The sequence below is a fragment of the Mchenga conophoros genome, linkage group LG1 (assembly GCF_057382185.1).
Source record: "Mchenga conophoros isolate Kocher_MC1m ecotype Shallow Benthic linkage group LG1, M_conophoros_male_GT1.1, whole genome shotgun sequence".
In the NCBI taxonomy this organism is placed as follows: domain Eukaryota; kingdom Metazoa; phylum Chordata; class Actinopteri; order Cichliformes; family Cichlidae; genus Mchenga; species Mchenga conophoros.
Window position 1 is genome coordinate 31,353,182 of NC_140526.1, and position 24,533 is coordinate 31,377,714.

A 24,533-nucleotide genomic window follows, 5' to 3' on the forward strand; every position below is an offset into this window, starting at 1 on the left:
ATTCCAAACACCTTTGAGCACTTTTTCTATTGCTGCGTGAAACTCGTGAGCTATAACAGGGATGCTTTTCAAACCTTCCTGATTAATTTGGCTTGGGCTGCTAACTGATGAGTCTGCTAAGCAAATGTTGTAAAGAATATTGTAGGTTCAGTTTGTTTCTGCTTCTTACGGCTGATTTAGGTTTTAGCTGAATATATTTCACAAGCATCCACTCTTTTTAGAGAATGCTAATATTTAGGGCATAAAGTCAGTGTGTGTTGACTGTAGGAAGGTATTATATATATCAGTGTGTGTTTTAACTTCTGTATATGTTTTTCAATATACTTTCCTCTAATGTCAGTCTGGTTGTTTCTAGCATACTCTGTTTGGCTGCTGTCTGGTTTTCCTACTGGTTTTCCTTCCTATAGTTTTGCCCCTCTCTTCCTCCTCCTCACAATCCCCATCTCTCACTTTATTTCTGTCTCCCTCGCTGCTGTTTTCAGCTAACCACTTTTTTGCTTTTTATTGTCTCTCCCTCTCTGCTCTCCCTTGGCCTGTTAAGCTGAGTCCTCTGACAAAATGGCTAATGACCAAGGTAAACTCGCTCTCCACACTTTATCACTGCTGGACCGCACCCCCTAATGTTTCTCTTTTTCCAAGGACCATCTTCTACGCCAATTAGAAAAAAAAAAAAGAAAGAAGGAAAGAAAAACTTAGTCCGTGTGACTGTGCTTGTTTAGTTTTTAAGATAATAAACATTTGACAGGCTCTATGTGGTGATAGAAAAGACCATTAGAATGACTTTTTGTTTTTCACCTATCTTGATTCAGCCTCAAATCTCACACCAAAGATGGGACCTTCAGGAAACCAACCTCCACGGGACCCTGTTCCACCAAGTAAGATTATAATTCCTCCTACCTTATTTAGTGCTCATGCTCAGTTGTCATGTTGTCAGACACTACAGTCGTGCTGTAACCTGGACAAAGTTTCCCAAAAGTGTCCCCACGACTGAACAAGAGACAGGCCTTTAAAGAGGGGGCTGTTGCCGTTTTTCAGACAGCCACCAAGGAAATGAAAATTGAGATCTTGAAAGCAAAACAGAGCTACAAAAACCTTCTTGAAAGCAAATTTGCTGCAAAAAATTTGGGGTCTGCCTGGACTTGTATGAAAACCATAGCAGGGTTTCAAAATCCCCAGAGCAGCAGTCAGGTCATTTTAGATGGTTTTAATTCAGACAGAGATTTTGCAAATGCTCTAAACATGTTTTATGCTCGTTTTAGTTCTTCTGATTTTAGCGAGGATATTTTGGAACTGAAACAGAAACTGAGAGATACTCAGCACTTTATCATTGAACTCAGCGATGTTAAAAAGGCCTTTCATACAGTCAATGTGAATAAGAGCCAGGGTCCTGATAATATTAGTGGCCGCCTAATTAAATCTTGTGCTGATGAACTCAGTCCTATATTTCAGGTTATTTTTAACAAATCCTTGCAAACACAACATGTGCCCTCTCTTTGGAAAGAAGCAGTCGTGGTTCCTGTCCCCAAATCTAGTCGTCCAAAAATTCTAAACGACTTCAGGCCTGTTGCCCTCACTTCAGTTGTCATGAAAGTCTTTGAAAAAATCATCAGAAATGTGATTATGAAAGAGACTGAAGGTCAGCTAGATCCAATGCAGTTTGCATACAGGCCCAACAGAGGAGTGGAGGACGCACTTTTGACTTTACTAAATCTAATTCTTAAACATGTAGAGAGTAAAGGGACTTTTGCAAGACTTCTTTTCATTGATTTTTCTTCGGCTTTTAATACAATACAGCCCCATATTTTAATTAAAAGACTTTTAGAACAGTTTGAAATCAGGAAAAACCTGGTGGGCTGGATTTTAGATTTTTTAACTGACAGGTCACAAAGAGTGAGAATAAATGGGGTTCTGTCTGACCCAGTGTTCTCCTCCACAGGTTCTCCTCAAGGGTGCGTCCTATCGCCCTTATTATTCACTCTCTATACAAATATGTGTCAGAGCAGACATGAAAACAGGGCCATCATTAAATATGCAGATGACTCTGTTATTGTCAGCTTACTGAAAGAGGGTGAAACTAACCACGGTCCAGTCATTGATGACTTTGTTCAGTGGTGTGAGGAGTCTTATCTCCAGCTGAACATATCTAAAACAAAAGACATGGTTGTTGATTTTAGGAAACAACAAAATGGGCAAGCAGTCACTTTAATTAAAGGTCAGAAAATAGAGCAAGTACAATCATATAAATATCTTGGGACCATAATAAATGAAAAACTGAACTTTGATCAAAATTGCAAATCAGTTTGTAAAAAGGGTCACCAGCACCTTTATTGCCTTAGGAAACTTGTTCATTTCCACATTGACCAAAAAATTTTAACTTTGTTTTATCGTTCTTTTATTGAGTCTGTTTTATCCTTTTGTTTGGTGGCATGGTTTGGTCAGACCTCTGTCACAGAGAAAAACTCTCTAAATCAGATAGTGAGATGGTCCAGTCGTCTGATAGGTGAGCCACAGTCTTGTTTAGCCTCCCTGTACTCTAAGCAGGTACAGAGGATGGCTTTATCAATCCTTAAAAATGGTTCCCATCCTCTAAGGGGTGAATTTCAGCTTCTTCCCTCAGGACGGAGGTTTCTATTTCCGAGATGCAGGACAAAGCGTTATAGAAATAGCTTTGTCCCCGTTGCTGTCACTGAATTAAATAAGAACTGTTTTTGATTCGAAATATTAAAGTATGTGTCACAGTGAGTTTTATATATTTACTAGGTATGTGTGTTTTTAAAGGGATGTCAAATGCTGTCATTTTTCTGTAAAGCAAATTTACCTTGCCTTTAGGTATAAATAAAGTTACCTTACCTTACCTTACCTTATGTAACTCAACCAACTCTTAGAAATGATCATAGACTAATAATTTATCACTTAGACGTGACTTATAAGTAACTATAGCCTCATATTTGTTTCAGTACAAATTTAAAACTATTTATTCTGATCTTGCATTTAATTTTTTTTTCTGTTGAAGTTCATACAGACATTAATGCGTAAAAGTTTGCACTCTAACTTTGATTTTCTCTTGCCGAGGAATTAAAGATGGGGAAAATCATATCCTGGTCATTGTCATAATCATCTCAGTGGGAGCCTTCACCATCATAGTGGTGGTAGTGGGGGCTTTCCTGTGCACGCGGCGCACCACATCCCACCAGAAAAAGTAAGACGCACTGTCCCGCTTTTACATTGCATGCTCTCTTTCTGTCTCTTTGTAATATAGATCTTCTCACTCTGTTTTATTAACCTACAGATCAGCTCCCTCCAGTATCTTTGACTGTTTTGCTGCTGTCGCTAACAGCTCTGTGTTCTCTCTGATAGAAAGCGGGCTGCCTCAAAATCTTCCAACGGCTCTCACAAATACAAGGGGAACTCCAAAGACCTGAAGCCACCCGATCTTTGGATTCACCACGAGAGGCTGGAGCTTAAACCCATGGACAAGTCGCCAGACCCCAACCCAGTCATGACTGAAACCCCCATTCCCCGCACCTCACAGGACATCACCCCTGCTGACAGCGGATTGGAGAGCAACCCCCACCTGCAGCAGAGGCGCAACTCCTACCGTGGTCAGTCTTGCTCAAGGCGGAGACTTAAAATGTGATGTTTTGGGAAAAGGGATGAAAGCGAAATGCCACCCTTGCTGCCTGAGCTTACATGCATAATAACATTGAGTAGACCTCTCTAGTTTGGCTGCAGACAGAAAACTACATTTTAAGAGTGTGACTTAAAAAAACGATGATTTTCAGGTAGGAATGAGGTAATATCCTCAGGTTTGCTTTCAGGAGGTTGCTGGAGGAGTCCTGAAGAGGTTTTTGTGTCATGAGTCAACACCTGTTCAATTTCTGTTGTTTTCCCGTGATTATCATGCAAAACATTTCATGCTTTTCATACATGCTGCCCATTACTCGTCATGATGCAGGTTTCTGCAAGTACAGTAAAGCTACTCAATGTAACTGTGACATTTAAAGATACAATCAAAACCCAATTAGTGCATTGATTAAGGATCCTGAGATCAGACGGATCGTTAATAAAAGGGGGGAAAAAAACGACAATCAATAGGGTAGCAGCTCTTTCTGATTGGCTGGTGTCCACCGTACCTTTTAGGCCACGAATCAGAGGACAGCATGTCTACACTAGCAGGCCGACGAGGGATGAGGCCTAAAATGATGATGCCTTTTGATGCGCAGCCGCCTCAGCGTAAGTGTGTGCGTGTGTGTGTGTGTGTTTGTGCAGTCGATTTGGAAACTCCTCACAAAACAATATGAAACTAGAGCACACAAAGTCTTAAGTTAACAACTTCCAAATGTTCCTTGTGGTTGTCTAATTAGAAAACATTTCATGCTTCTCGTGACATGTTAATGTTTCTGGGGATTTTTTGGTTTAGTGACTAAGCTGACAGAGAATATTGAAGTGTGTGTGTGTCACAGAAAACTGCATGTGTACATCTCATCGTCATCATCCTCATCACCAGTTGGTTAAACATCTTGTTGTGTTTGTGTGTCCGTGTATTCATGTCCATTTCCATTCACAGCCGTGATTAGCGCTCACCCCATCCATTCCCTCGATAACCATCACCACTATTATCACATGGGCAGCCTGTCGTCGGCGACACGCAGCTACCTCTACCACCAGGGCAGCGGGTACCCACGCCCGCACACCTGCACCCCCATCTCTCATCTAGACAGGGTGGACTCCACAGGTGAGACACTGCCCCCTGCTGGACAGCACGAGGAATAACAAAGAGGACAAGGGCACTCTTACCTTATGTCATAACCACTCACAGATTTGTCATTTGCTTATTCATTCCCATGCCGCTACCACCTTATGTTCATATTTGAGTTCTTCATAGTGTTACTAACCACTGTTGCTTTCCTTCCTAACATACTGGCTGTGCTCTTTACCAAGATAAACAAGGGAATGCAGTCGGATACACTATATTGCCAAAAGTATTCACACGTCTGCCTTCACATGGATATGAGCTTCTTAATGCATAGGATTTAATATATTGTTGCTCCACCCTATTGCAGCTTCAACTCTTCTGGGAAGGCTTTCGAAAAGGTTTAGGAGTGTTTCTTCTTCCAGAAGATCATTTGTGAGGTCGGACACTGTTATATGAGAAGACCTGACTTGCAGTCTCCGCTCTAATTCATCCTAAAGGTGTTCTGTGGGGTTGAGGTCAGGACTCTGTGCAGGGCAGTCAAGTTCTCATCCATGTCTTTTTGGGCTTTATGCGCTGGTGCGCAGTCATGTTGCAGGAAGGGAACAGGAACAGGAAGGGGCCGTCCCCAAACTGTTCCAAAAAAGTCAGGAGTATGAAATGGTACAAAATAGCTTTGTATGTCGAAGTATTAAGAGTTCCTTTCACTGGAACTGAGGGGCTGAGCCCAACTCCTAAAAAATACAACCGCACACCATAATCCCCACTCCACCAAACTTTACACTTGGCACAATGCAGTTAGACAAGTACCGTTCTCCTGGCCATGGAAACCCATTCCACGAAGCTCTCTACACACTGTTTTCGAGCTAATCTGAAAGTCACATGAAGTTTGGAGGTCTGTACCATGTCTAATCATTTCCATATTTTTATAGTAGCACAGTTGACTGTAGAATATTTCGCAGCGATGAAATTTCACGATTGGACTTGCACAGGTGGCACCCTATCACGGTACCTACGACTGAGCTCCTGAGAGCTGCCCACTCTTTCACAAATGTGTGTAGAAGAAGTCTTCATGTATAGGTGCTTGATTTTATACACCTGTGACCACAGAAGTGATTGGAACACCTGAACTGATCTGGATGTGTGAGTGAATACTTTTGGCAGTATAATGCACAAATAACTAGTTATAGTGAAAGAAAAATAGAAGGCTGAACTGGTGTTCAACTGACCTGAAGTCATTTATAAAGGTAGACCACAAGTTGCAGCTTCAGAAATGTTAAGATGTTTGCTTTTTATTGCTACTGAGCTTTTGAAATTATTTTCCTAGTTTCTTTTTATTTTATTTTTTTAACACTTAAGATGTTTGCATGCTCTTATTCATGTTTTGAGGAACCTGGATATTGCTATAGAACTGGGATACTGTGAGATGTAAACGCAAAGAAAAGATCACTGGGATAGGATGAACTGAAACCTGAGTTCATATGTATATTTACAGGATTCTAAATAAGACAGGTTTCTCAGCTTCTCGTGTACAGACTCACAAATAGAAAGTTCCATGACAGATATTTAGATTGGCGACAGCAAACCCAAAAATGAAAGCCTAAAATTCCAGCTTTAATTATTAATTATGACATTTTCTTGGTAACTTTCTACAAGCCGGTTGGCAGGCACTGGCATGCCGAAAAATGTTTTAATCCTGCAAACCCGTATTCTGACTGTCCCCACCTGCTGCCTCCTCTCCAGAGTCTGTGAGGAATACTCCCAGCTCTGAGCCCGCCCCTCCTGCCACCGCCTCCTCCCAAGCCTCCTGCCCCTCAGAGATCCTGGCTGACCCAGAGGGCAGCTACCACGGCTCCACCACCACAGAGGAGGAGCCTAGCTACTCCAGCAACCTGCCCCCACTCCGCTCAGCTCACCCGCATGCCCACGCCCACCCTCTCAAGAGCTTCGCTGTACCTGCAATCCCAGCCTCCAGCCACCCATCCTATGAGTCTCCCGCCCTGCCCAGCACTCCCCTGCTCGCTCAGACCGGTGAGCCCTCATATCACTGACACCCACCAAGCTAAACAGAGTTGAATCAGAATTTTTCTAACTAGCTCTTAAAAAGTCTTTGCGAGCTGAAAAAAAATTTTTTTTAAAGCACTGGTGTGTGTTGCGTTCACTGAGTGTAGTATTTTCGTGTGACCTTTCTTCACTCAGGGCCTCCCACTCACCCGCATGTTGTGAAAACAGCCTCCATCGGAACACTAGGAAGGACACGAACACCGATGGTGGTCACCGTGCCCAACGCCCCCGATGTACCAGAGACCAGCAAGATGCTAGAAGATGTAGACAGCGTGAGTACAGCGCCCCACACTGGCTGCTTGTAGTAAGGCAGTCTGATTTTTTTTTTTTTTTTTTTTGGTAGGCCTGATGATGGTGGTGAATATTTGATATTATTTTTGCTGCTTCTTTTGGGTTGTTTTTTTAAATGATACCAATCACATTCCTTCCAAATCCATGTCAGGTTTACTTTGGGCACTGGATGATACAGTTACTTTCAGCTGAACATTGGTTTTAACCACATTTTCTGTTTGTTCTCTCTCTCTCTGTTTTTCTTTTTTTGTATTCTTTCCAAATTCAATCTCACCATGTTTTTACTTTCTCTTTTTTTTGTGGCGTTGTCGGCTCTCCTTTGGTCATTTCATTTAACTGTTAACTACCGATCTTAACAAAAAAAACAAACAAACAAACCCATAACTGGAATGATTTTTAATTTTTTGCCATTGAACCTTCTCTCTGCCTTGATTGGCTGTTGACCGTATGTTGGTGTTGGCTTCTCTTGGTTTTTTTCCTCGACGTCATGCTTTTGTCTGCTGCCTCTTTCTGTTTTTGTCCTTTTCCGACCCTTCAGTTTCATTGATCCACCCAGCCCCCCCCCCCCCCCCCCCCCCCCCTCCAGCTCACCTCACCCATGCGCCCCCTTTGCCAAACTCCTCCCTGTCCTCTGTGAAAGATCCCTGACTGATCCTCTCCTCTCCTTTCCTTTCCTCTGCTCTCTTCCTTCCCTCCTTCCAGGTGCTTGCCTCCCTCCCCCCCTTCCCCTCCCCCGCCCCCCGCAGTAACCCTGTTCCTCTCCCCCAGAGCTACGAGCCCGACGAGCTGACCGAGGAGATGGCCCACCTCGAGGGCCTGATGAAGGACCTGAACGCCATCACCACAGCGCCATGAGCATGCACTTGCACCAAAACACCACACACAGACAGACACACACACAACCACACACTCTCTGTCACCCCCCACACACACATACAGAAAGTCACACACCCTAAAGAAAAAAACACAACCAAACAATACAAAACAAATCAACAAAACCTTCGGAGCCAGAGGCTGCTGGACACAAAATGGCTTCTCATCCCCACGAAAAAGAAAAAAAAACTCTCGCGTCTCCCCCTGCAGAGAAAAACAAAACTTCCAGACTGAAACGTAGGAATTACTTTTTCCTTTTTTCCCCGGCTTACCTTGCTCAGTCTCAGGAAGGAGATTGCCATGTGAGGGAAGAAAAAGTGAGACAACTTCATCTTTATATGAAGAACCATTCTCAGAGACTATGAACTTTTAAAAAGGAAAAATAAAAACAAACAAACATTGGTCGCGTTCAACCGGAAGATTGTGAATTTTTTTTTTTTCCTCAGCAAAAATGGTAGTCATTTTTTTTTGTTTGTTTGTTTGTTTTTCGGTGCCGAACACTCTCGCTTGAGACGGTTGATTCAGTGTCAAGTCCAAAAAATATGCTGGTTTTTGATGTATGGTGCTCATGAGGCACAGTCTACACACAGTGTTTGTTTGATTAGTGTTTTCTTTGTGCATTTTGTATATCTATTGGACAGTTTCAGTGAAGTGAACGTTGGATTTCAGCCTCCTCCTCCTCTTTACCAAGCCTACATTATTCATCAACTTGTCTTTTGTCTTTTACCCACGTGTCATATGACTTTTCATTGGTTTTTTTTATGTTATTGTATTATTTTTTACATAAATATCCTTATAAACATGTACATATGTTTTTTTGTTTGTTTGTTGATGTTTTTAATGTTTCCCATCATTTCATTATTTTTATTATTATTATTATTATTATTATTATTATTATTATTTGGGATGGAAGTGGGATAATGAATGAGTCCTGAAGCTCAGTTTTTCATATCAGCAGAGGAGAGAGAGACCTGGTGCGTTTCTACAGTACATTCTTCTCTGAGGTCGCGTTGCCACCCTTTGTACATGAAAGTGTTTTCCAGTTTTTGGTTTGTCACGGGAGCTCCGTTTAAAAAAAAAAAAAAAAAACAAACAAACAAAAAAAAACCTTACCAACGCGCAGGTATGTCGGCGCCGTGGAGACGACTCTGCTCTGCGTGGATGGTGTCACTCAGCTGTCACCATCGGCAGCTGCTTCTTCATCGTTCAGTGGGACTTGACAGGATCTCCTCGCAGGTCAGGGGTACCGAGGACTCAGGGCGCTGGTCCCCCACCCCACCTAAATTACAAAAAAAACATCTACAGCAACAGTCGAGTTGTGTTTTATACCAGAAGTTAAGTCGAATGTGTGTTGTTTTTCCAAAAAAACAATATTTGGTTTCAAGCATCTGTACTGCTGAACCACGTGTGTGTGCGTGTATCCCCGATCCCCGGCAGCGCAGGAGTGTGTTTGCTGTTTTTCCATCACCGTGGTTCTTCTACAGATGTTATCAGATGCAAAGATGTTGAACGCCTTTTTGAAGGGGACTCCCAATTTGTTTTGTTTTTTTTACATGGGTTTTGTATGAAGAAAAAAACGAAGCTTGTTCTATACACAAATCCAATATTTAAAAAAAAGGAGAAAAAAAAGAAACTAGTTTTTCATTACTCTCTTACCCAAAGAAACTTGTCATTTGCGATCATAGTAATTTGCTCTACTTTTGTGAATACCATGTTTCTCATACATGTACATCGTCATGAATGTCAATATAACTGTAAGAGATTTTAACTATGGATACAAACAAGGAACAAGTTTTTGTGGGGCGGCACGTCGGGAGGGACCAGGGTGGGGGTTGACGGACAAAAGTGGGAGAAAGAGGAGCGGACTCCATTTGGGAAATAATCTATTGAGTTGTAAACAGTTGAACCTGTATTGCACTTTTTCACAATTTTTGGAAAGTACATTTCTTACATATCTTGTGTTTTAAATATCGAAAGCTGTTTGTGTAACGTAGTGTCCTAGGTAAGCAGCAGGCAGCTGGTCTTTTTTTTTTCTTTTTTTTTTTAATGTTTATTATTATTATTATTTTTGTTTTTTGCTTCAGAGATGATAAGGATTGAGCGGCCAGGCGGTTTATACTCTGCAGCTCACGATGAGGAATTCTGTTGTTGCTTGTTCATGTACAGAGCTTTCTTTGCTTTCTGTAGAAATGGAGAAAAAAAATCTGTGGCTTTTTAAAAAATGTCGGAAAAAATGTTTGGACAAAAAAAAGAGGAAAAAAAAGATGTTTTTTTTATTGGTGCTCCTATACATTGTGTATACAAACAATTATGAATACTAACAAAGTAACCGTGTCTGCTCGTCTTCTTTTCATCAGACATGACGCCCGACAGGCATCATTGGTATACATACATACTCCAGAGATGAGCGAACACTGAAGAGTCTCTAACCTTGGGCTTTACATATCTTTCGGTAAACGACAGGTCAAAGATTGCTATTCAGGCTTGATTTACAACATTGAAATCCTTCATTAAAAAAGCAGGGCAGCTGTCATTTCACCTCATAAATTTAACAATCCATAGAAAAGGACTGCCTATGTCAGTTTGTACTCTATCATGTGTTTATTATGAGATGGATTCACCTCACATGATAGGGAAAAACATTTGGGTTTTATTCACAGTGTGAACCTGAATCTATGTACACGTGACAAAAATTCTTCCATCTATAGACGTGACAACATCCTGTATGTGAGGTCAGCTGACGGAAAGTCATTTTTTCCACAGTCAGTGCAGTTATGATGAAATTTCTCTATTTTTGCATTTTTAAAGCTGTGGATTTTACTTAAAAAAACATGTCTATTAGTCATGCTTTTTGCTGTTTTCTGCAGCATTCGCAGCAAAACAAAAAAAGCAAAATAAAACTACTTGTTTTGATCTCCACTGAGAGGACAGTCCAAGCGTGCAAAGCCAGTATAAAACGCATTTGTAAGAGTGTGCATAAACTAGGTATTGGGAAATATTACGATCTGGCAAAGACATGTAGAAAAATGACCCACTAAAAAGAAAATATATAGGCTAAAAATACTTTACTCAAAGAGTTGTAAACTGTGATATCTTGTCTACAGGATATGCCCATAGGGTGCGAAAAGCCGACATTTGAGTTTGTCTATGTTCATCTCAGACCAGATAAATATTATATAGTCTAGATCAAGATGTCAAACATGAGGGTGGGGGCCAAAATCGGCCCAACAAAGGCTCGGGTTCAGCCCACTGTATAGCTTTGGAACAAGTGAAGGACGCCGAGGTTTTAGACTTTTAACTGTATTTTAATAGTTTTTTATAGCATTGCTGCGAATGAAGACCTCACTCATGAGTATTCATAAGGTAAAAGAAAAAAACAGGTTATTTCCTGTAAATTAACAAAAGCTTTGTTTTATAATTACAGAAAAGTCTGTGCAATGAGCTGTCTGTACAGTAACTTTTCTATATCATGTATAAAAACTGAGATATATTGTTGAAATTGCACGCTGACACAAAGGTGAGTTTAACATGTCCAGCCCACTTAACATCAAAGTGGGTTGCATGTGGCCCGTAATGTAAAATGAGTTTTACATCCCTGTTCTAGACATTTAAGAAACAAAGTGCCCTGAATTGCAGAACACCACCATCTGCCTGACAGTCTCCTGCTACTGCTTCACTACTACTAAAACAGTCTAATGCAACAGTTCAGTACAAACACCCAACCTTCAGGTTAATAAGTTCAGTTTTTGCCCTCTGATCTAGCCACATAACACTGACATTTGATCATCAGCGGTCACGTGGTAAGTGCACTCCTATGGGAATTACACCTTTGAACAGGTAAAATCATGTCACCTGAATGTAGACCAGGAGTGTCAAACTAATTTTACATTGCGGGCCACATACAGCCCACTTGGATCTTAAGCGGCAGGACCAGTGAAACTGCCCTTTCTGTCAATGTAAAGAAGTCACACATTTAACTGTTTTTCTACATGTTAAAGAAAGAGCTTCTGTGACAAAGAAAGAACTCTGTCAGCATGACTCTTTGGACTTAAATTGTAAGATATAAATGTGTACAATTACAAGAGACTTTCTGGTAGCTTATTGCCCAGACTCTCCTTGTTGTGTGGTTGTTGTTGTTTTAAAACTGTAGTCATAAAAAAACAGATTTCTATAGTAGAAAGTGGAAAAACAAACTTCCGTTTTTCACAACGTTACAGAGGTTTTATTACAGACATAGCTAAGCGTTTCGCAATTTGGTATAAATTTTGAAAGTTGAAATTTCTTTGGTGCTGAACTGTAGAAATTAGGCTTTCTTGTCAGATATAATTTGTGTGTGTGTGTGTGTGTGTGTGGGGCGGTGGTGAGGGCAGCGACCGACAACACTGTATACAACGGAAGATTGGTGCGTAATAAGCAAGCAAATAAGGCAGAAAATAGAGAATTTTCTTGGGAAACTATGGTCTTGAAGCACACTGAGAGATGGTGCTGTGAAGGAAGTGCGAATTTATGGGTGGAAACAAGGCAGGCAAAGTAAGTGGAAATTCATTACAGTGTTTTTCAAACGTGAAGTGTAGTGGTCTTGTTTTGCTGCTGGTTCAGTGAGTTTTGGTTGGAGGGTGACAAAACCTGCCGTTTCGGAATCTGTGGGATGTCAGCTTTTCACACCCTATGGGCATATCCTGTATAGGTGAGATCCGGGCTTTGTGTTTACATCTTTTTGCGGAATCTGTTTAGCTGCTTGTTAATCGTTAAGCCGTTTTTGCTTTTTTGGTGGTCTTTGGTCTTTGACGTTTCTGTGGATACCACACATGTCTATAATCAAATAACAGATCTGGCGGTACCTCATGTCCCTCTAGCTCCTGGTACCATGGGCATTGAGGTTCAAACAATCGAAATGCATTGTGGGAGATGTAGTTTACGGTCAGCATGCGCTTTTAAGCCGCATACAGTAAACTTTAAGTAAACTTTAACGGTCATGCACAAACTTTTGCGAGGAACATAAAATTACATATTTTGACATATGCGCTCTAGACATTGTTCACGGTGCCAAATAAGCAAACAGTTTGGAAATTTTGTTTGTTTGTTTGTTTGTTTTTTGGGGGGGGGTGTTTTTAGATATTTGTCTAAGAAGCACACTCTCAGCAAAAATCTGCAATCTGAAATCAAAGACACTGTTTCTCTTGGGTTACAACGTGCAGTGGTTTCCGAGGCTGTAATGTGACCAAGTGACCGGCAGGTGTCGCTGCAGCCGCTCAACCGCCGGCCCCCCCTTCACTTCCGGGACGCCAGTTGCGCTCACAACAGGGAATATGGCGGCCAGCTCGGATCGGAACCCACCTCCTTTCCCCACAGCAGAGGAGTCAGAGCCGGGATTGTGTGACATGGCAGACGCGGACAGCGACGAGGGCGAGGACATCTTCGTTAGTAACGTAGGTTCCCGCTTCGGTGACACCAGTAACAAATTGACGTGTGTTTTTAGGTTTGCATTAAGTCAGAGTCAGAAAGCCTGCATTTTTTTTTATATCTCAACTGACCTGCATTCAGGGCATCCCAAAACGCTGAGGCTTTGACGGACAGTCGCGAAATACGGGCAGGTTTTCTTTGGAAGCAGCGAAAGTGATTTGTAAAGGTGTCCGGAGTTGGCTGAGAGTTAAAATTGGCCTCTCTTTATTACCAAGTAATAGGTTTTATCACTGCTTTTGTCTTGTTCGGCCTGTTCCCGTTGGTTAATTGTTAATTAAAACGCTGGCTTCGTTCACAGTCAAGCCCCTCTTACTTATCGTTTTAGCAGAATTAATAAATCAAAATTTGGTGAGCTCCGTTAGTCACATGACTCCACCCTGCTTATCAGCCCCTGTCCTAACGGGCTGCAAACTGTAATGACAGCTCGTCTCTGTGGTGGTTGTCTGCAGAGTAACCCCGTGTCTGTGAGCCGGGGAGTTTCTCAGCCCGACCGCGTCAGCGAGGAGCCTTCAGATCTGTTCAGCGAGGAGGCGGCCAGCAGCACAGCGGCCAAGGCCAACGGAGTTCACTCCGACGATGACAACGATCTGTTTGCTGGTGAGGACACACTTCCCCCTAACAACATCTGCCAGTTCACTCGTGACTCTGCAGCATCCACAGCTTCTTGCTCTTGACTGTATCATTTTTCATGGCGATCTTGCACAGATAACATAATACTACAACAACAACAAACAAGCATGGTGACAGCTTGCTTTACTCAACTCAAGATTATGCAAACATGTTGATGATTTAAGTTTATGTGGCATAGTAGTTGGTGCCAGAAAGTTCAGAGTATTTCAAAAACTGCAGATCCGACCGGATCAGAGGAAAATTACCCTGCTGCATATTGATAGGAAGGCAATAACAAGTCAACTCATTACAGCCAAGGTGTGCAGAAGAGCATCTCTGCATGCACAACACATAAGACCTCGAAGCAGATGGACTACAGCAGTAGATACTAGTGTTAGAAAAGATGTACCGATTCAACTTCTTTACTCAAGTAGAAGTGAAAAAGTAATAAAGTACAGGGTATGAAATGTACTCAAAGTAAGAGAATAAAAGTAGCTCAATGAAGAGAAGGGGAAAGTATAGAGGATGGCTTTGACTCTAAACAGGAAAATGAGTAGGGAAGAGTCCGATGCATGCTCAATCATCCAGGTAAGGAAATCCCAAAAAGTTGATTCTGTTCATCTGTACGTAGCGTTTTTAGAGGGAGAAAAGTTTTGTCACTTGTCCAAGTGACTTCTTCAGTCTCAGCTGACTGCAGGTCACTTGGATGAGTGAGGAAACGTTTCTCATACTGAAAATGCTACATCTAGATGAACAGAAATTTTTGGGAGTAGGGAAGAGGTTAAAGTGGATTCAGCAGGAGCTCTAAAATCAGTTGTAATGACTTAATATGGGAAAAGAAACACAACTCAAAATAATTTCTATTGAGAGCTCCAGTAGATGTTCTTAATATGCAGACTGTGATCAGGTGAACTGTATAACTCCTGCTGCTGAGCTGCTCTTTGTGGATTTACACACCTGAATTTAACAGTTGTTTAAGTTTGAGTTGTTCTGGCTCATTTCCATCCTCTACACTGACAATACACTGTTTATGCTGTCGTCATATTAGACACTATACAGGGGAATGAAGGTGGAATTCGATGACCGAAGCATCATCAGTTTAACTTCAGATTCTTCCCTGCTACCCTTGATGTACCTAACTCTGACCACTGTCACACACTGTTCTTTACTTTAAATTATCACAGTACAACAAACTAACCTGTTTATAATACACTAACCTGCAAATGATTTTTATGCAACTTTTCTTTCATCTCTGAGTGAAGTTAGCTCTTTCTTTTCTCTCCCTTTGAAATACAGCAGCTGGACCTTCAGCTAGCAATACACTGTGCGCCAAACCTTTTGTCTTCAGTAGGGCCAGCTAGATGTTGAAGTACTGCAATTGCAACTCACTGACACCCGCAGTCGTTCCGGTGTTGTGGCAAAAAAAAAAACCCACTGGCCCACTTTAATCCCAGACTATAGCACAGTTTTGCCTCTTTTGTCTATTTCTATGCAACATCCGCTGGTGATGAATAAATGAACAGGGTTGTCTTCCACATGTTTCTATTTAGGGTCAAATCAGTTTGATGTTTGGAGCTTCGCAGTGACGAAATAATAACTCTACCCAAATGAGTCTGTTTTGAAAATGTAAGGCGTAAAGGTAAAAAAGTAGTCAGGAAAAAACTACTCAAGTAAAGTCGAGAAACCTGAAAATTCTACTTAATTACAGTAATGAAGTATTTGTACTTCGTTACTTCCCACCCCTGCAATTGAGCACCGTTTAAACACCACAGCTTACTAGCTGACCATTTTTATGCATCTGTGACCCCAGTTTGGGAGATGTCTGCCTTTTTCCTGAATATTTTTCCCAGAAATCAAGATTCCCTCACAAAATTCACAAAGCTTGTTCTGGTTAGTTTCATATAGTATCTGTTACCTTTCCTCCAAACCACACTGCACAAAAAATTGAAATGAAAATCCAGTTATGAGTAGACATAAGCTGTCAGTCATCAGAAGAGGCTTAAGGCTGGATGTAGATGCTGCTGGTCACCAAAAGCTACCACAATAAATCTGAATTTGAATTTATGAAACTTTTTGCAGCAAGAAATGACAGCCAGTCTGTAAAAGTCTGGAACATGAATGAAAAGGCTTTCTTTCTCCAGATACAAACGTAGAACTGAGCACAGACAAGTCCAGCAGCTCCGCTCGGAAGGAGCCCTCTGGTCCTCGACATGCCTCCACATTCACTCCGAGCCCCGCAGCCATGCAGCCCACCTCCTTGGAGCAGGTACAGGCCACGGCTGAGCCCTCTAAGAACTTGTGAGAATCTCAGTAGCGTGAATGCTTTTCTAATGCTTGCGCTGCAAAGGCTTAGGTGTGTTCAAGGTATGAGTTGTGTTGCTGTCTTCTTATTGGTTGTAGCTGGAAGAGGAAGAAGCCAAGGACAGTTTTGATGTGGATGTTGCTGTCACAAACCCAGAGAAAATCGGTCAGTCTCTTTTTTTTTTTTTTTTTTTTTTTTCATCATACAACCTTCTACATTTTGTAGATTAAACTAATGTTATTAATTGTAAAGTAGCTAATTGTGTGATGTTTTTGTCCTCTTTAGGGGATGGCATGAATGCATATGTGGCCTACAAAGTATCCACCAGGGTATATAATCCAGCTTGTGTTAATTCGTGGCTTTCACTAGCTTTTGCTGTTGTGCCTTTCTCATGTCCTGTCACTGATCTTCCACCAGACTTCCTTGCCCATGTTCAGGAGTAAGGTCTTCTCTGTGAGGAGGCGCTTTAGTGACTTCTTGGGCCTTTATGAAAAGCTGTCAGTCAAGCAGTCACTCCATGGATGCATCATTCCACTACCACCAGAGAAAAGTGTTGTAGGTGAGTGCCAGGCATTTGTTTTTTTCTTTGGTTCTGCACTTTTTTTTTCTCTCCCTGCTGTGTGACACGTGTCATTTGGTTCAACAGGAATGACCAAAGTGAAGGTGGGAATGGATGATCCATCATCAGTAGAGTTTGTGGAGAGGAGAAGAGCAGCTCTGGAGAGGTGTGGATCCATATATGATTTACACAGTGACATTATTAACGTCATGTCTAGTTTCTTTGTTGTTGTTTTTTTTATTACATTTTCTGCTTCACACACTTCATCCCTGATGTCACTGTGCTTTATGTAGGTATCTTCAGAGAGTAGTGTCTCACCCATCTTTACTACAGGATCCTGATGTGCGTGAGTTCTTGGAAAGAGAAGACGTGAGTATTTCAAGATATAAAAAGTAGGAATGGGACAAATACTTGACTGGTCACTGCTGAATTTTAAATGTATAATTCTTGGAATGCTTTATGTTCAGTTGCCCAGAGCCGTGAACACCCAAGCACTGAGTGGAGCAGGTTTCCTCAAAATGATCAATAAGGCATCAGATGCTGTCAACAAGATGACCATCAAGATGAATGAGTCTGACACTGTAAGGGCTGAAAAGAGGGCTGAAGTGTTTAGTTTTTACATACCGTTCCACATGTGGCCTCCAAATGTAAATTTGCATAAGGATGAGTAGGAACAGACCCTGATAGATCTGTGGAGCCAGCAGAAGGCATCAAACAGATCTGCCATTCTAAACACAATGAAGAGGTTGCTGATGTTTATTCTGTGTCTCTCAGTGGTTCGAGGACAAGTTCCAGGAGGTGGAGAATGAGGAGCAACAGCTCAGGAAGCTTCATGTCGTGGTTGACTCCCTTGTCATTCACAGGAAAGGTGAGCTTCACCTGCTTTTTATTGACTTGAGCTTTTCTTTGCATCGTTTATCAAATTAATTTAGGGAAAGAAAACATTTCAGCCCAACTGTCTTTCAGTTCTTTCAGGGTGAAACAAGTAGTCTGAATATATTTTCTGCTTCCGCCTTTAATACCAGAGCTATGTGGGAACACAGCAGTGTTTGCCAAAAGTTTGGCCATGCTTGGGAACTCTGAGGACAATACAGCTCTGTCACGGGCCCTTTCGCAGCTGGCAGAGGTGGAGGACAAGATGGAGCAGCTGCATCAGGAGCAGGCAGCCAGTGACTTCTTCATCTTTGCAGAACTGCTTGGTGACTACATCCGCCTGCTGGGTGCTGTGCGGGTAAGCCTTCTACTTGTACTGTTAGGATGGTGGATAGGATAGGGTAGATGGGAAGAAATATATTTCTTGAGGGAAATGAGGGCGACATCCCAGAGAAAGTAAGATTTGAGAATTTCCTGATGTTGGTAATTTTTGAGTATTTTATGTTGCATTTCTCTCGTAAAACTAAATAAACTGAATGAAGTTATTTACATAAAAATCTTAAAAAAAAAGAAAAGAAGGCAGTATCATTAGTGCAGAAGAACCTATACATGTACGATCAAGTGTCTGAATAGGGCCATTTAATGTTGTGCAAGTGAGCGATGCGATATGCACAGCTTTATGTTCGAATCGCACCGCTTGAGGAAGTAACGACAACAATAAGGGCTCTCCTTAGATCTGTAACCAACCTTTAACGTGGTGCAAGGTCACAGTTTTACTGCAGACAAGCTGTCTGTTGTGTTTCGTGGAAAGATCAGGTGTTGCTACTACCACTGTCTGATCTAAAAATGGATGTCCACAGGGCTGCTTTGACCAGCGCATGCGGGCGTGGCAGAGGTGGCAGGAGGCTCAGAGTACACTCCAAAAGAAGAGAGAGGCCGAGGCCAAGCTCTTGTGGGCCAACAAACCCGACAAACTGCAGCAGGCCAAAGAAGAGATCACTGAGGTAACAGTGGCAGTGAGCACACAGTTAATGCAGCACTCAAAGTCTTTAGTTTACACCAAAATGAACTTCAAAGGTTTTTCTTTTCTTTTTAAATTTCTCCTGCAGCAGATTGTTGATCAGGCCAGTTTGACAAACAGGTTACAGGAACCCAAACAAAAAAGTTTCATTTAAAATACTTTGACATCTTGTTCTGATTTCGGAGACACTCCCATTACCAACATGTCAGCTTCTTCAAATATATAAACATTTAGTTTTTTTTCTTTGCTTTTATTAAATTATCAGCTTCTTATCAAAGTGGAGATGTAAGAGTAATTTTGTTCATTTATTTAGTTCTTTTTGTCAGCAAGATTGCAAAAAAAGCTGCAAACCGAAAATCCATGTAACAAGTTGCTGTATGGTTGTGGATTATTTTGTAAGATGGCACTGTGAAGCTGCTTTTTCACCAATTTCTGACATAGGTTAATATTGAACTGCTCCAACACTAATATAGTTTGGTATCTGTTAGAGTGTTGTCATTAGTGGAATTGATTTCACATCAGTACGACACTGAAGGAATTTAATTTGAAGTGTGGGTTGTCAGCTACACTTGGGTTTAACAAGTTGTTGCGTTGACCTGTTAGAAAATACATCTGTTTTTTTGGCTTGTTTCATTTTGTGGGTTTTTTTGTTCGATTCTTCCATTACAGTGTTGTTTGCTGGCCCAATGTTGTGAAGCAGTTTAGTGTGTAAATTCACTTTGTGTGTCATATTCTTTTGGTGCTGGTAGCTCACCAGGGCCCTATTTCAGGAAGCCGGTTTAGTGCAAACTCTGAGTAAGTATACCCTGAGTTAACGAAAACTCTGGGTTTTCGGTTTCACAAAGCGAGTTTAGATTAATTCTGAGTGAGTTACTATGACGACACACTCCGTGAAGCTAACCTGCCCCCTAGCAGGTTTACTTCAACTAACCCTGACCTTCTCCGCCTCTTTGTCAGAAACCTGACTGTAGGAAGTGTCAGACATGGCGTGCTCCTTCCTTGAAGAGCCAGCAGATGTTGAAGCCCAAATTCTCCGCAGAGCTCTCCGCCGGGAGAGAGTGATTAGAGCGCGTTTGGACATTTTATCATTTCCTGATGATTTTCTGTGTGAACGTTACCGTTTTTCAGCACAATCTACAATTTATTTGAATAACATCCTCAGGCCTAATATTGCTCATGTGACACATCGTGGACATCCTCTCAGTTCTGTACATATTATTTGTATTGCACTTCGGTTTTTTGCAAACGGGAGCTTTCTGTATAATATTGGTGACGCTGAGCACGTTTCCAAGGCTACCGTCTGTCGGGCAGTCAGGAATGTTACAGTTGCACTGAAACGTCTCGTGTACTCGTTTGTGGTGTTCCCCGGTCATAGACCCACACGATTTATCAAAGAGGGATTCCACAAAATTGCAGGTAGCAGGATGAACAAAACTTAATTCATGATGTGGTGATACTTGAACTACTACTTAAATTTTACATTTATTCTCACGGTTCCCAGGCGTGATTGGCTGTACAGATGGCACTCACATTCCAATCATTGCTCCTTCAGTAAATGAAGGAGACTATGTGAACAGGAAGTCTTTCCACAGCATTAATGTACAGGTACATAGTTCCCTGTAGCATTTCAAACTAACAAATTATTTCATTATAGTAATGGATGCTAATTTGTGTTCTCTGCACTGTGAAGATCATATGTGATGCTGCCAACATTATCACAAATGTGGAAGCCAAGTGGCCAGGCTCTGTGAGTGGTGGTGGTGGAGGACCCCCACCTGTTTTTCGGGCCTCCGCTTTTTTTTCTGTTGGCTATAACAGGTCACATTTGAGCATACAGAGTAAGCAAATATGTACTTGTAATGTGCTCAGATAATTTCAATAAGTGCTTACAGAGGGGAAATTAATGTAGCCTCTAACTGCAATTGATTTACATCGGACAAACAGACCAAGCACTATGGCTCATAATACAATTACACCTTACCTGTTTGGACTATATTTTTATATTTCATTTTTACTTGCTGCCAGGAACGTTTGGGGCCTGTTGGGTTGCACCTGCGCTCACATCACATCACAAAATCAAATGTATAAAATACAAAATAAAATAAAATATAATAAAATAACGTGTTAAATGGGTGGAAATCCCTAGATCAATGTTTAAATTAACACTCACGCATCGACTCTGTCGGCTTTGTTTTGCCATGCATGCTCTCTTTCTTTTGCAGCTGAGGCTGTGTTACTTTTTTCCCGCAAAATTTGCATGTTATCGGCATATGCTGCCATCAGAATTTCGGCCTCAAGCGCTGTAAAATACATTGACCGCGCCTTCTTTCCCTCCGTCTCCATGGTGACTCGCTTAATCTGTGCTCCACTAATCAGGGCTTTATGTATCCTCGTGCGAACGCTTAACTTGGGGTTAAAGCAACTCCGCGTTGACTGAACTACTTGTTATCAGCCTTTCTGAAACCGAATATTCCGAGTTGGACAGTTCGGGGTTACTCAACCCTGAGTATCGTTTTTCACTCTGAGTTTTCTAAACCGACTTCCTGAAATAGGGCCCAGGTTATTCATTCTGTTTTGGAAAGTACTGAATTGGTTATTTTTCCACTCCTACAGTTACCATCCCACTAAGCTGTTGTTGACGGCATCCTTCACTCGCATCATCACCACTGATATCAAATTCCTGACCTTTCCTCAATTTGTCATGAACTCAAACTCACGAAGGAAACCAGCAACTGCTTTTGAGCCAGTATAAACTCTTACGACAATATTATTGTATAATACCTTGAATTAAAGCTGAAAGTCTACACTTCAATCACCTCTTTGATTTCACTACGAGGAGTGGATTTCACCCTTTTCCGTCAATGTCGACAGTCATCTGTAGTCTCTCTGTATTTATTAGCTTGTGTTTTGTCATCTTTTGCAAGTTGTGGTGATTTGTTTCTTTTTCTCCCTTTGTGTCGTCAGTGGGAGGCGAGGGTTACTCAGTACGAGAGAGATTTTGACAGAATTGGCATGACTGTACGCAAGGAGGTTCTCAGGTTTGAGGTATGTTGGGAAGGGTTTCTTTTAATGTGTCACCAAAAGTTAGTATCAAAGTAGAATGATTGTGTCTCATTTTGTCACTGCTGGAATGTTAAGAGTGCTACTGTATCTATTTGACCTGGTGAACACTTACGGTTTTTCCAGTAGCACAAGCAACTTCATTGTGAACTCAAGATAGTTGATTTCAAACATGCACTTCATCCCTGCACTTTTCTTGACATTCTTCAGATTCAGTGCTTCAGATTGCACTGATTCATATGAATGTGAGAACAGAGCAGGTAATAATAAATGATGTTAGGGGACTGTGAAAGCTGATGAAAGCCAAAAGCTACAGTGGGTTGTTCTTCACAATAAAGTTGCTGGATTTCAGCTCCTTTTGACCTCAGAAACAGGGGAAGTTCTGCCAGAAATTCCTACAGCCGGCTTGAACCTTAGATGTGACAACTCTTGTGTTTTCAGAAAGAGAAAGCCAAGGACTTCAAGAGCCAGATAATCAAATACCTGGAAGCAATGCTGCAGTCCCAACAGCGGGTAATCACTTAACTATATTAAGCATCATATCCAACATGTACAAGTATTTGTGAGGATAACGAACATGGCTATTAAACTTCGGTAACGATTAACATCTTACTGTTAAAAAAATGTTTTAATAGTCTTTTTGTCTTCTTCTCACTCTGATTGTTTTCCAGCTCATAAAGTTTTGGGAGGCATTCCTGCCTGAGGCGAAAGCGATAGCTTGATGAAGAGGGAGACTCTTTAAAGACCCCGACTGCCTTTTTGAACACTTTACCTCTATAAGCAGGAACTGAGAGGACAATTTTGAAACACACAAGAAACTTCCGTCCGTTTTTTTTCTTTTGTCTTTTTAATGACATAGTCTTCTCTTATCTTGTACAGTACTTCAGTATGATAAGCGCCACATTTCCACAGCATTTCTCTGGTATATTGCCTTGTTTATGTTTCTGATTTAAGATGGTATAAAGCAAGAATCCAGCAGAGATTAACAGGGACACGAGTGTCTGTAAAACTCACCGTCCTGTCAGTGGGATATATATTTATGTCTCTTGTTTATTTTAACATGGAGGTACTGTCCCAAGGTAGCATTGCCTACAGTTTACATTAGAAGATAGGCATATGTGAGTCATTCCACACTAACAGATTGATGCATGTCAGATAATGTTTTGATGCACTAAAATGAATTGTTCTATTTCAAGAGGTTTTTTTGATATTATCAAACAAACACTATTGATAACTGGGGCCATGTACCAGGAGTATTAGCACATTCAAACAGTATATCATAGATTACGTATTAGATGATAGAGGCAGATTTGACAAGGTTACAAGCTTGTCAGAGGCGTTACAAAATGATATAAGTTGTTACAGTGAGCGCAGGGTGTGAAAATGTAACCTCTGCTTTGGTAGTATTTTCTACAGTGACACATATGATAGTTATGTTTATGTCAGTTTCTTCAAGAGTATATATTTGGTCCTATTTTGTCAGACGTGGAGGCCTAAAGGAAACCACTGGGAACTGCTCCAGAGATTTGTCTAGAACCATGAAAGTGACTGACATGTACAAGTGTGCACATATAAAGCACTGAACAGAACTTGTGCAGATTGCTAACCATTCTTTTTTGTTTTGAGAAACTTGTCTAACAATGACAGAAAGACGTTCAAGTGAGATGGTCCCTTATTTTCTTAATCAGCATTTGTAAGTGTAGTTTTTCTGTCATGTCATATTTACGTAAGAATGTGCTTTATTTTTGTAACCACTTTGCATTAGTACACACGTTTTCCTGAAAATGCTGTACATGTAGATGTACAAAATAAATCATTAGTTCAGCTTTGGGACACTTGTTTTTGTTTATGTGAGGTTTTTTTATGTGTTTGGTGGGATTTTCCATTTCACTGGGGAACTGAGATAAATTGTGATCTTCTAGACTTATACTGTACATGTAACATTGACCACTGGTTAGCACTGTCCTCTTTACAAAGATTTTGAAGGTTGGTTTTGACTTCTGCAAAAAACAAAATGCACATCCCTATACGCTGAAGTTTTTATCAAGTTAAATTTACCCTTTAAAAAGGTTGATCTTACTTGAATAAGATTAACTTAATCAACTTATTCATTTTCTAGCTCATGCTGTCTATGCTACACCTAGACTATCTTCCTTTATCCATGCGCAGTCATAAAGAGATTGTGATACAGAGATTTCTTGAGTAGTGACTTCAAATTTCTAGATTATGGAAATTGAGATTAACTGATGTTTTCCTATTGCTGAAGTGTGATGGAACAACTGTCTAAAAATCATTTCTATCTAACCTGATACCTGCAAAAGCACTAAAGAATCTGTCGTGGAAGAAGGCTGGACGTGAACACAAGTGCAGAATACAGGCAAAAAGTTCAGTATGTTTATTGCATGTTTTGGCAGATGTAGCCCGTCTTTTGTGAGTGAAGCTGCAGAGTTTAATATGGTGGGATTGGTGAGTAGTATCTGGTATGCAGCTTAAAGGACTACTGTGTGCTAGGTCATGATAGAGACTAGTTATAGTGGCTTATTTTCAGGGGCCCTAGTTACAGGGGGTGTAGTCCAGTGCAGAGCTGTTTCTATTTGGTTTAGGATTGTCTTTAAGACTTGGAGATGTGTAATTTTGGCATTGATTTCTTAAATTATTCTTGAATGAAGACATTGATTTGATGCATGTAAGAAAAAAAAGATTCATTTGTCTTTATTTTTTCCTC

At 41.1% G+C, this 24,533-nt stretch overlaps 2 protein-coding genes across 11 annotated transcripts in view; both read left to right on the plus strand.

Moving 5' to 3' along the window:
- neo1a (neogenin 1a) overlaps positions 1 to 10,250 on the plus strand; it is a 155,287-nt gene extending 145,037 nt beyond the window's left edge. For 4 of the 10 annotated variants that reach the window (XM_085274958.1, XM_085274995.1, XM_085275003.1 and 1 more), the window contains exons 21-29: positions 542 to 574; positions 810 to 875; positions 3,073 to 3,199; positions 3,358 to 3,602; positions 4,141 to 4,233; positions 4,568 to 4,735; positions 6,437 to 6,724; positions 6,893 to 7,029; positions 7,817 to 10,250. In XM_085274958.1, coding sequence (XP_085131084.1) covers positions 542 to 574; positions 810 to 875; positions 3,073 to 3,199; positions 3,358 to 3,602; positions 4,141 to 4,233; positions 4,568 to 4,735; positions 6,437 to 6,724; positions 6,893 to 7,029; positions 7,817 to 7,903 — 1,244 coding nt within the window. In that variant the 3' untranslated portion in view covers positions 7,904 to 10,250. Of the gene's footprint in view, positions 1 to 541; positions 575 to 809; positions 876 to 3,072; positions 3,200 to 3,357; positions 3,603 to 4,140; positions 4,234 to 4,567; positions 4,736 to 6,436; positions 6,725 to 6,892; positions 7,030 to 7,586; positions 7,627 to 7,816 lie in introns of those variants that run through there. The other 6 variants (XM_085274967.1, XM_085275011.1, XM_085275030.1 and 3 more) reach the window with 6 other exon arrangements.
- Positions 10,251 to 13,195: 2,945 nt separating this feature from the next.
- snx1b (sorting nexin 1b) lies at positions 13,196 to 23,646 on the plus strand. The gene is made up of 15 exons (XM_085275052.1): positions 13,196 to 13,350; positions 13,834 to 13,981; positions 16,135 to 16,259; positions 16,394 to 16,460; positions 16,581 to 16,624; positions 16,713 to 16,854; positions 16,942 to 17,020; positions 17,148 to 17,223; positions 17,322 to 17,435; positions 17,629 to 17,722; positions 17,880 to 18,085; positions 18,588 to 18,731; positions 21,713 to 21,793; positions 22,250 to 22,321; positions 22,480 to 23,646. The coding sequence occupies exons 1-15, from the start codon at positions 13,231 to 13,233 to the stop codon at positions 22,528 to 22,530; spliced, it is 1,563 nt and encodes a 520-aa protein (XP_085131178.1). The 5' UTR covers positions 13,196 to 13,230; the 3' UTR covers positions 22,531 to 23,646.
- Positions 23,647 to 24,533: the final 887 nt, after the last annotated feature.

Bases quoted from the DNA above. Each gene is read 5' to 3' on its own strand.
- snx1b (XM_085275052.1), top strand. From the start codon at position 13,231: ATGGCGGCCAGCTCGGATCGGAACCCACCTCCTTTCCCCACAGCAGAG. The intron at 16,461-16,580 runs GTCAGTCTCTTT...TGTCCTCTTTAG, and splicing joins CACAAACCCAGAGAAAATCG to GGGATGGCATGAATGCATAT. The intron at 21,794-22,249 runs GTATGTTGGGAA...TTGTGTTTTCAG, and splicing joins AGGAGGTTCTCAGGTTTGAG to AAAGAGAAAGCCAAGGACTT.